General features: G+C 40.9%; 1 protein-coding gene across 1 annotated transcript in view; it reads left to right on the top strand.

The window, feature by feature from the left end:
- The first annotated feature begins 1,970 nt into the window (after nucleotides 1-1,970).
- Nucleotides 1,971-15,191, top strand: part of LOC144492375 (endothelin receptor type B-like) — a 33,911-nt gene continuing 20,690 nt past the window's right edge. Inside the window, exons 1-4 of the mRNA XM_078210373.1 lie at nucleotides 1,971-2,189; nucleotides 9,347-9,459; nucleotides 12,387-12,591; nucleotides 14,404-14,553. Of these exons, the coding sequence (XP_078066499.1) occupies nucleotides 1,971-2,189; nucleotides 9,347-9,459; nucleotides 12,387-12,591; nucleotides 14,404-14,553 (687 nt within the window). The remainder of the gene's footprint in view (nucleotides 2,190-9,346; nucleotides 9,460-12,386; nucleotides 12,592-14,403; nucleotides 14,554-15,191) is intronic.

Below are 15,191 nucleotides of genomic sequence, written 5' to 3'. Positions count from 1 at the left end.
CAACTAATCAAAAAAAAACTGGATGAGAAACCTACTCTAGAGGAAACTTGACTGCCATCAACCAGATGAACAGCAACAAAGCCCCAGAGTTGATGGGATCCTGAAGCCTTGATGCAAGGTGGCCCTGCCCTATATACCAAGCTCCATGAGTTATTCATGGTCTTCCGCGAACAGGCATAATTCCACAGGATCTTTGTAATGTCATTATTATCACCTATACAAACACAAGGGAGAAAAGTCAGACCGCATCAAATCAAATCAAAATCTCTGCTGTTGGAAAGATCATGGCTACAATACTTCTAATGTGGAGATGCCGGCGTTGGACTGGGGTAAACACAGTAAGAAGTTTAACAACACCAGGTTAAAGTCCAACAGGTTTATTTGGTAGCAAAAGCCACACAAGCTTTCGGAGCTCCAAGCCCCTTCTTCAGGTGAGTGGGAATTCTGTTTGAATTCTGATTTGAATTCTGTTTGAAGACAGAATTCCCACTCACCCGAAGAAGGGGCTTGGAGCTCCAAAAGCTTGTGTGGCTTTTGCTACCAAATAAACCTGTTGGACTTTAACCTGGTGTTGTTAAACTTCTTACAATACTTCTAAACAGGCCTTTTGAAGATCCCCCTTTGGAATTCTCTCCAAAAGTCTCTCCCACTCAGATGGCTTCAACAACGGCCCACCTCACAGAGTGTCAATCTCATCTTCCCAAATGCCTTCTCCCTGGATTCCAAAAATAGAGCTAACGTTTCAAGTCTGGATGATCCTTCGTCAACTCTGATGAAGGGTCATCCAGACTCGAAACATTGGGTCTATTCTGTCCCCACAGATACTGTCAAACATGCTGAGATTTTCCAGCATTTTCTGTTTTTGTTTCAGATTCCAGCATCCGCAGCATTTTATCATTTTCTTAATTTACTCATTGGTTTTAATGACTACATTTCAAAAGTACAAAATATTAAGTGGAAAAGCAAATTGCACCAAAAAACTCTATGACCAGAACAAGTTGGTATTTCAGAACTGAGCCAAAAGGCAAATAAGGTCTATTTTTAATTTCCTACCAATAATGGGCTGTGAAAGTTCCTTAACAATGAGTGTGGTCAGGAGTGTCTTGCAATTGAACTTCAAAGTCCATGCTCCAGGGATGAGGTTTACAAACTTTTGGTGAGGATAATGGTGAGCTGATCTTCTTCAATGTCTGTGGCCTCTTCGTTTCACCAGTACAGTGTGTGGTGGTGTAATCTCCTCAATATACTTGTTCTAATATCACCACGAGTTAGAAAATCATCTCAAACTTTATCAGCAAATATTCAACACCAACATAGTACAAAATAGGATCATAATTATCAGAAAAGTGAAATAAAACCCAAAAGAGGTACAAAATCTCATATATTAAGTGAACAGATTTAATATCATTTATGGTTATAGGCACGTGCTTTTATCTAGACACAAGCACATCTGTGAATATTTAAGGGCATACTGCTCTAAACAAAAGTTGGCAAAATGAACAAAAAAGACAGTAAAAGTGCTCTAGCAGAAGCATTCCGGTTTCAGAATTTTTATAAAAACTGTAAGTTGAAGATGAAATAAGTCAATTGTATTTTTGCGTGATCTTATTTTGTTCTTTGTTCTTAATTTATTTAGCTTCCTGCTGGAGGAAAGAACTTTTCATCACTGTCATTTAAGTGCAAATCTATCCGTTACTTGTGAATCTGTGCCTGATTCCAATCACTAAATGGCTGTAGCGAACACTGCAATGCTTCTCACTCTTCTACTAACCTGTCAGATTGTCATTACTTATGGGCAAGAAGCATTTTCCAAAAATAGTTCCAGTTTGAACTTTATTACAGAAAAATTAAAACCAAACAGATTTCCTATCCCAAGCCCACAGAGACCTAAATCTGTGTTGCCCTTTACGGCTGGATATCAGAATACAGCTATCCCTTCAAATAAAGCAACTGGGTCTTCATATCCTCCTATGTGTATTAAACAGACAGAAATACGACATGCTTTCAAATACATCAACTCTGTGGTCTCCTGTGTGATCTTCGTGGTGGGAATCATTGGAAATTCCACACTGCTCCGAATCATCTACAAGAACAAATGCATGAGGAACGGACCGAATGTCTTGATCGCCAGTCTAGCCCTGGGAGATCTGCTCTACATCCTGATAGACATCCCAATTACTATATATAAGGTATGATGGTTAACAGAGAAGGGGAAAATTGGCCGGATAGAGAAAATGCATGGTGGCTCTTTGATGGGTGAGGAACATAAACAAGTTTTAGCATGAGAAGGCTGAACTTTATCGAGTAGACCAAGCTGGGTAGACTGGGAATCCTGAGATCCTGTTAGAAAAGTGCCAGGCTGTTCTTTGCGAGCAATGAAAATTGAAACATTGGAACGTGTTTACAGATTTTTATGTGGAGGGGGAAAGATCAAATGCCATGGATATAAAATAATTAGACGGGTAAGAAGAATTAGCTCTTTATGGAGAAAGAACTAAACTATTTGGAGGAGGGGAAGGAATAGATCTGATAAAAGTTAAACTTTATTTTTTTAAATCAGGTTATATCAGGAGGAAGAGAAAGATTATCATTAGGAAAAAAGAACGAGAATCTTTTGTGAAAAAGTCCTACTTTATTAGAAAGAAGAAATAAGCATCTATTTGGGAAAGAGATTAGGCTCAATCAAGGAGTGGGATCATGGTCTATTAAACTGACTTAGAGTAAATAAAAGCAGAAAAGTTAACTACATAAAATTCAATGTAGTACATTGTGAAAACAAGAGCCACAGCCAAACCATTTTCCAATACAGCCTAGTCATATATAGTTGAAAACAAAATTAGCTCATCTCCGCAAAATGGTGAGAACTGCAACATACATCAAGTTACAGAATTGTGTTGAGATTCAAAGTAGCTGAATTAAAGCCAATGGAGTGTGCAAAGGCCATTCAATTAATCAGGCTAATTTCAGATCAAGTGGAATCCACTGGTTCATTAAGGGTTATATATCTGTGGAGACAGCTGTAGCTAACACTCAGTTGTTTCACACTGGCACTGACACTGACAGTGAACGTAAGTGTGGACATTATTGATGAAACAGAATCATATTGTTGTAAGGCTGTGTTAAGAGTTTTTTGTATGCATATCATCACATAATTAACTTGTGATTTCACTCCCGTGTGACTCTTTATACATTTTTTCCAATGGCTTCTCCCTCTCTGTTGACTTTAACTCTATTGTGTTCCATCCTGATTCCCCTTCTTATTATTTACGTGTTACTTCATGTGACATTATCCAGTGGCACGGGATCAATTGCTACAAGTGTGTTGGCCTCACTCAGTTCCACTTTCTGTTTGACTTCCGAGGCTATTGCAAATCTTTCCAATTTTCTGAGCAACATTCAAATTTAGATGAACTAAAATTTCTCCAACTAAATGCCATCAAAATGGAACACCCTCGTCGCTTTCTACTTCCACCTACACACCTGTCCCCTTCACCCTATCAATCTTCACAAGCTGCCAACTCAGCCTTGGTCCACAGATGCAGAATCATAGGCCAAGGTCTTAGGTCCCTGCCATGGTGTGTCCTGTCAGGGGATGTGGTGGACCACTTAAATTGCCAGGAGGGAGAGGCTGTAAAATCCTGGCCAAAGTGTTCTTAATTATAAAATCCAGCTTCCTCCCCCAAATCCTGCCTCTTTCCCAAATTGCTTTTAAGTTCCAAAGCACAGACTGCCTATCCCTGACTGCTGTTGAAAATCTCCTCCACACCTTTATCACTAAAAGGTTTGATCTCTCCAGTACTTTCCTTGCCAGTCTCCCTACTTCCACCATCCATGAAACATTACTCATCAGAATGCCGGAATTCATGGTCCTACACAGACAAATAAATGTACGTTCTCATCCTTAACTGGCTGTCCATACCCAGCCATAAAAACATCCATTAACCACTACTCTCTGCTCCCTGTCACTCAGCCAATATCTTATCCACATTGCTACTGTCTCTTTTATCCCATGAGCTATAACTTTGCTCACAAGTCTGTCATGTGGCACTGTTTCAATCACCTTTGGAAGTCCATATAGCCCACATTAACGACATTGCCCTTATCAATCCTCTCTATAACCTCTTCAAAAAACTCCAGCAAGTTAATTAAACACAATTTTTCCTTATAAAATCCATGCTGACGTTCTTTAATTATCCCGCATTTGTCCATCTATTAATTTTGTCACCAATTCTCCAGTCCTCTGGCACCATGACTAAGTCTAAGGAAAACTGAAAAATTATGGCCAGTGCCTCTGCAATTTACACTTTCATTTTCCTTAATGTCTTTGGATGCATCTCCTGTAGTCCTGTAGTTTGTCCACTTTAAGTGCAGACAACCTATCTAATACCTCCTCATCATCGATTTCAAATACCTCTAGTATCTGAATTACCTCCTCTTCCTCCTGGGTGGCATCCTGGAACAGATGCAAATTATCCATTTACTATCTATTTACCATCTCAGCTATGCCCCCTGCCTCCAGAAGTAAATCCCTTTTTTGGTCTCTAATCGACCTGACTGCTGCTTTTACCATTTAGCTGCCTATAGAAAACTTCAGGTTTTTCTTTTATGTTAGCTGCCAGCCTCTCTTCATATTCTCTCTCTGCCTTTCTTATTTGCTTTGTCACCTCCCTTCTGAAATTTCTATATTCAGCCTGGTTCTCAATTGTATTTTCTACCTGGCATCTGTCATAAGCACACTTTTTCTTTTTTATCTTAATTTTTATCTCTTTTGTTACCCGAGGAATTGACTTTGTTTGCCCTATCTTTCTCTTTCGAGGGAATACACCTCAACTATGCCTGAACTATCTCTTCTTTGAAGGTAGCCCAATGTTCAGCTACTGTTTTTTCTGACAACATTTGACTCCAGTTTATTCAGCCCAGATTTGTTCTTACCCCAGTGTAGTTGGCTTTCCCCCAGTTAATTATTTTAACTCTGCATTGTTCTTTATCCTTTTCCAGAGCCAGTCGGTACCTTGTGATACAGTGATCACTGCCCCTTAAATGTTGTCCTACTGACACTTGGCCCATTTCATTAGAATCCCTACAGTGCAGAAAGAGGCCATTTGGCCCATTGAGTTTGTACCGACCACAATCTCGCCCACGCCCTATTCCCGTAACCTCACATGTTTACTCTGCTAATCCTCCTGACACTAGGGTCAATTTAGCATGGCTTATCAACCTAACCTGCACATCTTTGGATTTACCAAGAACCAAGCCTAGCAATGTCTCCTTACTAGTTGAACTGGAAACATACTGCTGCAGATTGTTTTCCTGAACACATTCGAAGAACCCTCGCCCTTTACACTACTTCTATCCCAGTCCATACTCAGATAACTAAATTCTCCCATTCCCTATTATCTCCTTGCAATTTTGTTCCTCTATATCCTTCCCACCAGTTGGTGACCTGTAGACAACACCAAGCAATGTTATTGCACCTTTTTTATTCCTTAGTTCTAGCCAAATAGACTCCATCCTTCCAGCCACAATAATGTGTTTCCACATGCACTAGTAACTCATCAATCTAACTTACCATACTCTTTTCAATCACATGCATGCACAGTAATCCTGATTTAGACATTGTTACTTTCTCCATTACATATTAATTTGCTATTCCTTATACTACTGCTATCTATCTTTCCCAGTATTCTGTGCACTTCAGTATTCCTCTTATATTAAGCCTTTGTTCACACACTCCTGCCAAGTTAGTTTAAACCCTCCCTAATAACACTAGCAAAAGAGCAAGCAAGGAACTCAGTCCAGTTCAGCCCGAACTGGGCCCATCTCCTGCAGAATTGGTTCCAACATCCAAAGAATCTAAAGACTTCCTTCCAACCATACATTCATCTACTTTAGCCTCCTATTTCTATATCCAAGTGTGCGGTACTCGGTGTAATCCAGAGATTACTACTTTTGAGGTCACGCTTGCTAATTTCCTACCTAGTCCCCTAAATTCTGACTGCAGGATCACATCCCTCTTTCTGCCTATATCATTTTTACCAATGTAGAGCACCATCAGGGTGCTCTGCAGCTGTTTAGTGAAGTAATTGACCCTGGCACCAGAAAGGTAACATACCATCCTGAATTTATGTCTGCAGCTGCAGGAACACCCTAACTATTGATTCACCATCACTCTTGCTCTTCCTTGTACCCTCCTGTGCAGATGAGCTATGTGGTGCCATGTACCTGGCTCTGACTGCACTCTGCAGATGAACCATCACTCTCATCAGTATTCAGAATAGTATACTGGTTGGAAAGTTTAATGCACTCATGCAATGTTGACAGAGACTCAGCCTGATTGTTTCTTTGAAGGGAATAAGTGGTTTCATTTCCTCTTTTGAAAATCACTTATTCCATTAAAAAAGCTACAGCTGTCAATCTGGCTTAGAATCTTTGTAAACATTGCAGTTCGGAACAACGGAGGTACTTGAGATGCATTCAAGCATGAAGGGAAATGTGAATACACAGCTGACTGGAGGCTGAGAAAAAATCCATTAAGCTGTAAAGAAGTCTCTTTAAATGCACTGCATTTTGAAATTGATGGAAGTTCAAGGTTTCCAGTGGAATAGAGAGGGCTTCAAAGGTTTTAGCTTGCTAGGAAAGCTCAGAGACTTCAAATCAAAGTTAAGTGAACACATTGGGCCTGTGTGCAGAGCTGTAGAGAATGGAATATTCCCCCCCTGCATCCATCCCCCCCCCCCCCCCCCCCCCCGCCGCTCCAAGTGAAATTGACATCTCCTCTCTTTCAAAGGACTTCAAAGGGGTCTTCTCACACCTGCAGCTTGTGCCAGGGAGAAAGGAAATCTCGGCTGCAGAATGGAGTGTTGTAGTTATTTAAAAGCCTGCCAGGTGACCAGGGAGCATGGAGAATAAAGTGACCTGGCCACTTCAAACTTTTCACAGCTGACAAGCAGGAATGAAGGTGTTGATCACAGGACTGCCTGAACCCACCATGCCAGGGGTGAACTTCAGGTCTGCCAGGGCTAGAAGGGGCAGTCCAGCCACAAGACCCCCATTCCAGGGGAGAACAGTGAGTTCAACCTCTTGCCTCGAGCCCAAGCCCACCCAAACCCCAGCATCCTTCTTCTACAGCTTTGAAGAGGGGCAAATGGCTATTGGACATACCTCTGTGATCCTCCCCCCCCCCTCTTGGGAACTAGGTTGGGAACGCCAGGGGGCAATGCACAGTTGGCTTGAAGGTGGGCCTGAATGGCGGAGGGGGGCTGAGAGGGGGCTCAGGTCATCCTCATGTCTTTTGTGGAGGGAGGGGAGGTGACAGTTATTTGAGTGGTAGGGTGGGATAAGGATGCCTTTGTTTGCTGAGGAGTTGGTAGTGCTCCCCTGGACCCTCGATGTCCAACATGCCAGGTCCACAATGGTGATTACCTGCACCAAAGCCCACCCGGTGCACTTCCCGCAGTGGGGCGAGGCGCATGGCGGGGGGCTGGTGAATGGGCCTTCAAGTATTACAATTAACGGGTTTGCATAATAATCAGGCTGCTACCTGCTATGGGCAGGAACCCAATTGGAGCCAGTGGGGCAGGTTGGGTGAATCCCAATTGCCGTGATGCCTATTTGAAATCCCAAATTTTGGCCGAAGCCCCATTCAGCGAGGCATCAGGATTCCTGCTGGACATATGTTGAGGTCGGTGAATCATCCCCATTAATATTTAATAGTCCTACTATCTTTCATTTGCTAGTTGTATGGAACCAATCCCTGAGCAGCAATACTCACCAGCCAATTAACTTCCAATGTCACACCTCTATCTGTGTTTCTGAATGTGGCTCCTCCAATTGTCCACAGACTCCACATTGGCAAACCCAACTGCCCTCTGAACTCTAACCCCTTTCCCAATGCCATGCCCTCTGAACTCTCACCCCTTTCCTCATGAAACAACCCTCCGAACTCTCACCCTTTCCTAACCGCACTGCTGCCTGAACTCTCACCCCTTTCCTAACCCCACTGCCCTCTGAACTCTCATCCCTTTCCCAACTCCATGCCCTCTGAACTCTCACCCCTTTCCTACTGCCACTGCTCACTGGACTCTCAATCCTTTCCGAATAATTCATCTTAAAAAGTCAAAGCAAATTTTGGAAACTGAAATGTAAAGATTTGACTAAACAGTTCCAAAGACTCATGTCTTGTTTAATGTGTTATAAGTTGAAAATTAGATATAAAATGTATTGAAACAAAATTAAGCAATTTTAAACAATGTAATATTTCAAGATTTGTTTTATAATTGAATATAGTTTCATTAATTCACTCCCAAATCATATAAACTGGAGAACAATCTCATCAGCAGTACTGGCAGACTGTTACCAACCTCATGGTATGTGAGCAGGTTATCCTCCTGAGGCCTCCTTCTACAGAGTTCTTCACTGCTTGGAGATTTTTTCCCCCTTATATTTCATATATAGAAATTCTGCTCATAGATATGGCTATTGATACCTTTCTTTTGAGAATTCCACATAAGGCATCCCCACTGGAGAGTGCAACTCATGTGATTGTCCTTCCATGTAAACTGTACCTTCAGCTCCCAGGACAATTCAGCCAAGACTGAGAATTTTAGAATTGGTGGGACTAAAGCTATATAATTTATAAAACAGCATGGTACCACTGGAAGTGTCCTGAATATTATGGGACAAAGCTTTTCATGCATTTATGGCTATTTAATAATCATAAAAATCGTTTTTAAAATTTCCATTATTATATGATTCTGCTCTCTTCCATTGTTCATTACTCTCAAATAGACTATTCCAATGCACACCTTGCTGGTCTTCTACATTCTACACCGTAAACCTGGGGTCATCCAAAACTCTGTTGCCCTATGCCTTAACTCGCAGCAAATCCCCTTCCCCTATAACCCCTGTGCTCGCTCACCTACATTGGTGTCCAGTCATGCAACATATCAATTTTAAAATTCTCATCCTTGCTTTCAAACTCTTCAGTGGCCCTACCCTCTCTATTTCTGTAATCTCCCCCAACACTACCATCCTCTGGAGGTATTTGAGCTCCTCTAATTCTGACATCTTGTGCATTCTCAATTCTAATTGCTCCATCATTGGTGGTCCTTTCGTGGCCTCAGCTCCCTACACCTCTCTGCCTCGCTTTCCTCCTTTAAAAAACTTCTTAAAGCCTACCTCTTTGACCAAGCTTTTGGTCAACTGACCCAGAGTTATTCTTCATGTTATAATGTTCCTGTGAAGCACCTTGGGACATTTCTTTACATTAAAGGTGCCACATGAATATAAGTTATCATTGTTTTAATATTTCAAAAGAATTCAATTTGTTTTTTTGTGTCTTAAATAGCTATTGGCTGTAGACTGGCCTTTTGGCGTTGAAATATGTAAGCTTGTACCATTTGTCCAGAAGGCATCTGTTGGTATCACAGTCCTCAGTCTGTGCGCACTGAGCATTGACAGGTAAAATAACTTTCTCTTCTTTTCATCTTGTTCAAACAATTAACTAGTGGATGAAACAGTTATTACTGTGTTGCTCACGGGTTTCAACAGACATTTTATTACCAAATTCAATAAAGTACAGACTGCCAATATTGCTAACAGCATTTGCCAAAAAGATATTGAACAAAACCTTTACTTGGATTAAATAGCCACTCTTAATTCCAGATATTAGCACAATCCGAGGGAGATTAAGGCAAAATATTTCAGAATTTTCCCTGAATATATTATAATTACTGGCCTAAGTCAAGACACTGGGCTTATTATCAAATGTGCCAAGCTACTGGTCCGCCTCAGCATCAATAAAATAAAACACTTAGGCTTGAACTCAAAGGTTTACTTATAATTTCCTAAAACCAAATGTCATAGAATCCCTACAGTGCCAAAAGAGGCCATTCGGCCCATCGAGTCTGCACCGACAACAATCCTACCCAGGCCCTATCCCTGTAACCCCACTTATTTACCCTGCTAGTCTGCCTGACACTTAAGGGGCAATTTAACATAGCTAATCCACCTAACCTGCACATCTTTGGACTGTGGGAGGAAACATTATTTGTAAATAATAATTAAATAAAATACCATCCATTCCTTATGAAAGTTCTCTAAAATAAGGACATTGCATGATTTTCATTGATGCTGTGAATATATTTGTGCACATTATATCAATATTCCAGTTACCAGACATTTGAAAAATAACAGTATGTTCCAGTGTGCACATTTACTTTAAAAAAGGTCATGAAAACTAAATTGCAATCCATAACAAACCATCATGTACTGGAAGATGAATAGATGATATCATCTTTGGATGGACTAAAGATTTGCTCCGATCTCCTGACTGCCAACTGGCTTGATCATACTCAGATGTCAGAAGTTAATAGTTGGTGGTGTATTATGCATGACAGCATTTCATACGCCATAAAAACATGGTGATTTGTGCCTCCAACATTGATCTTAAAGTGACATCAAGTCTATGCCAAATCCAAGCCAGAACAGCCATAAGAACCATCAAAATCACAATTAAAGTGTTTCCATTGCAATCTATCACAGCACAGATTTCTCCCAAGCTTATGCTATACAAATGTGTCTGTGTATTTGTGTGATTATATTCACTTGCCATTATATGTGTTTGTGTGGATATGTTGGGCTAACTTCCAAATATGGTTAACTGTACATATAAAAGTAAACCACTTGCTTATAACATGCACATAGTACAAAAAGCACAGACAAGTGATGGACCAGTTAGTCTTATCCTGCTTATCAACTCTGAATGTTCATATGAGGCTACATGGTTATTGCGGATGAATTTTCAACACTGCTCAGTATATGTCATATGCTAAGCATGAACAAATCATCCCAATTTGACACCACACATAGCAATCAAAATTCTAAAAGGATACACAAAGCAGGCAGCTTTCTAATTTCTAACCTATTTTTTTTCCCAGTTAAATTACATTTTATGAAAGCTCTTTTGCTCAGTCTAGCCCCATCTGTTCTGCCCAATTTAACTTCTGTGCTTAATCTAGCTAGTTGCCTCACCGCCCATCCAACACCAAGTCACAGCATTCTTGCAGTCCCACCCCATTTTAAGGGGCAGAGGTGGAATGGAGGTGGATTGCCATCTGCACAACATGGTTCATACAGGCAGCTGCACATGTCAAAGTGCAGCTGCCTTCAGTCAGATTCAACTTTGGGTGCCCAAAATATGATGTTTAGTCTTTACATTTTTGGGGGAAAACGTAAAACTGTTGGTTCTCTTTGGACAGTTAGGGTACCTTTCAGAAAGGTCCAGAGACACCTTTAGGGGAGGTCAAGTGCCCTTTGGGATTTATAAAAGTTGACATGAATGTGCATAAAATATGGATAAACCTATTGGAACTGTCAAGCTGATGAGAACTATTGAGCTGTTGAAGCATTTAACTTTTTGGGGAAAAAAAACTATCTGCAGTTCGAAAAAAAATCAGTGCTTGCTATTTCACTCTGTCTGTTGACATAAGCTTGAGGGTTATCATTATAAGAATTGGGCTGCATGACTAATTTCACAACTTACATACTCACAGTGGAATTCTTGTTAATTCACAGTTTGATTGACAGCTTCAGGATCTTATGAAAGAGGATGTGAGAGCCCATTAGAGTGTGTGGCTGGCATGAGTGGCACGGATTGGCATGGATAGGGCATGGGAGTTGTGTGGGAGGGATGAGGGTTGGAGGGATGTTTTTTGTTCCTTTTTTTGAAGCAAGGACAAAGTCCCAGACCATAGAAGCAGACCTTTTACACAGCTTGCCTCCAAACCCTTTCCTGGGGCAGCAGGTCTGATTCTAGCTATCAACCCCAGGAACCAAAGTATGACCTTTCTCAGCACTTTCTCCCGAGCTGTGTCTGCAGAACAGGGAAATTTCCAAGTTCTGCACCTCCAACTCAGTAGCAAAAATTCAGGCCCATGTTCCTGCTGCTCTCATTTGGCTTGGTGGTAGAGGTTGGCGGCTTGGGAGGTGGTGTCAAAGAAGCCTTAATAAGTTGCTACAGGACAGTGGATGAGACACCAATAAAGTGGGCTACCCAGCTTTTGTGTACTGCCAGATGGGGCCATACCCCAAATGCCACGTTAGAAAATCAGCCTTACAGTTACATGAAGTCACAATTTATTTTGTCCATGAGCAGCACCATGGGAAAGCAATGAGTAAGTTTTTTTTTAAATCTTATTTGTGGCATCCGCTATGTTGGCACTAATTATCAGAAGCATTCTGCTGTGTTGAGATGATCATGAAGGAGCAGGTCCATCACAAAATGTTTTTGTGAATATATTTCCTAAAAATGTTTTTACCAAGAAGATTTTTACCTTGTAAAAAGGCTAACGGAGTTTTTTTTTTAAACCTCTCATTTTTTTTTGCAGGTACCGAGCAGTAGCCTCTTGGAGCCGAATCCAGGGTATTGGGATTCCCTTGAGAAAGGCAGTGGAAGTAACGGCCATTTGGGTAATCTCCATTGTTTTAGCAATTCCAGAAGCCATAGGGTTCGATATGTTCTCAATTAAATATCGGGGAGAAGAACTGAAAGTGTGTCTGCTCCACCTAACCAAGCCATCAGTATTCATGGAGGTATGTGTCAATGTGAAACTCTTCCAAACTTTTCTGTTAACTTTTAAAAAACATGGGACAAGAATGGCAAGACAATTAAAAATTTGGAAATGATAATTTAATTTGTACTGGATGTGACTAATTAGTCACATCCAGCTTTATACAGCTTTATACCTGCTTTATACAGCTTGATCTGCATGTCCAATGGGGAGGGAATGGAAAAGTTCTGAAACCAGGTCCTCAAAAAGGAATAATTGTAACACAGCTCTAACCCAAGGAAAAGTGCCCCAATATCAGCTATTAACCAACAGCTTGGAAGGTTGAAATTGACTGAAGAAGCTGACAAGGCTAGAGACATGGAGGCCCTACATATCTTAATGTCAGAGCCTTATTGGCAAATCGTAAGACCACCTCTCACTTGCCAAATCATGGACAAGGTTAGAGATTGCGGAACCTTGCCTTTTTTTGCAAAATGACTGCCAGCTCTCCCACAACAATGATTACATTTCAAAAAGTGATTCATTGACGTCCTGTGGTCATAAAATGCATTGTTCATTTGCAAGCCTTTCTTTTAAACTCAATTCCTGTTTGGTATGTAGCTTCATTGCAAATTAAGACACTCTAAACATAGTTCTAATCTGAATTCTTGTAGCATGTCCAAACCTAACTCCAACCCAGGCTCAAGGAGCTACTGAATCTCCCTTCAAACTGGAAATGATTAAAACGTAAGCCTGATTTAAAGAGTGTGGGAAGAAGTGCACAGATGCAGTTCCAATCCAGATAGCTTGGTGTTGTACAGAAGAACTAGGAGCAGGAGTAGGCCATCTGGCTCCTTGAGCGTGCTCCACCATTCAATAAGATCATGGCTGATCTATTCATGGACTCAGCTCCACTTACCCGCCCACTCACCATAACCTCTAATTCCTTTACTGTTCAAAAATGTATCTATCCCTGCCTTAAAAACATTCAATGAGGTAGCCTCAACTGCTTCACTGGACAGGGAATTCCACAAATTCACAACCCATTGGGTGAAGAAGTTCCTCCTCAACTCAGTCCTAAATCTGCTCCCCCTTATTTTGAGGCCATGCCCCCTAGTTCTAGTTTCACCTGCTAGTGGAAACAACCTCCCTGCTTCTATCTTACCTCATCCCTTCATAATCTTATATGTTTCTATAAGATCCCCCCTTTCTTCTGAATTCCAATGAGTATAGTCCCAGTCTACTCAGTCTCTCCTCATAAATCAACCCTCTCAATTCCAGAATCAACCTAGTGAATCTCCTCTGCACCCCCTCCAGTGCCAGTATATCCTTTCTCAAGTAAGGAGACCTAAACTGTACACAGTACTCCAGGTGTGGCCTCACCAGCACCTTATACAGCTGCAACATAACCTCGCTGTTTTTAAGCTCCATCCCTCTAGCAATGAAGGACAAAATTCCATAATTCTTAATTTCTTCTTAATTGTATTTGATTTCTTTCTTCCCTGGTTAAGATCACTTAACCTCTTACCAGATATAGTATTTTACCTTTTATTAAACCAATATAGAAGTTGTGTAAATGAGTCCAAAATGCTCTGATGAGATTCTGACGTTTCTCAGTGAGGATGAAGCTCCCCATGGTGTTTACTATTATACATACATTGGTCTGCTTGAAAAGGACCTGGCAGTTCCTAACTCATGTCCAATATAACCTGCCATACACTAGGTTGTATTAGGATTTCATTCAAATTTCTTTTCTCTTTAATGTAAAAGTAGTCGGTGCTCTCTTGTTGACAGTGGAGTTTGGGTAGCTGTTGTTTGCCGATTAAAAGCTCATACCTTGGGGACTGTATTTCAGTTCTACAAAAATGTGAAGGATTGGTGGCTGTTTGGCTTTTACTTCTGCCTGCCTCTGGTCTGCACTGGTATATTCTACACTCTTATGACTTGTGAGATGCTGAGCAGGAGGAATGGAATGCAAATCGCTCTCAATGATCACATAAAACAGGTAAGACAACTGCAACGTCACAGTAACTTCACTGCGGTGTTAATGCAAGCCTACTTGTGACAATAATAAATAAACTTTAAGACACATCAAAATACATGTACAAACTACCCAGATTATAGAAAAGTAGGCTGGCACTCTGAAAATAGAAATCATAGAAACCCTACAGTACAGAAAGAGGCCATTCGGCCCATCGAGTCTGCACCGACCACAATCCCACCCAGGCCCTACCCCCAAATCCCTACATATTTTACCCACTAATCCCTCTAACCTAAATAAAGTTCCAAAGTCCTTCCAAATTTAGAGTCTGCAAATAAAAGTAAAATATTGTGGATTCTGGAAATCTGTAGGGATTCTATAGTTCTTTGACACCATAATCTATTGCTCTATATTTCAGCTTCCTTTGGCCACACTTCAACATATTAAACCAAGCTTCACCAGGCACAACACAGACGACAGATATCTTGAATCTATTGAAGGGAGGGGGTAAATATCTGCATTATCCCACAATCATCCTCCACAGTTATTAAACCAAGAACAGTGTTGAAACAGGTCCAACTGTGCAATTAAGTAAAAAGATTAAGTAAATGTAACAAAACTCCTCCAATCTTACAACTCTATCTCACACAAGCCCAAAACAT

Source organism: Mustelus asterias, chromosome 4 (genome assembly GCF_964213995.1).
Source record: "Mustelus asterias chromosome 4, sMusAst1.hap1.1, whole genome shotgun sequence".
Lineage (NCBI taxonomy): Eukaryota > Metazoa > Chordata > Chondrichthyes > Carcharhiniformes > Triakidae > Mustelus > Mustelus asterias.
Note: the sequence above shows the minus strand (reverse complement) of the source record. Positions and strands in the feature narration are given on the sequence as shown.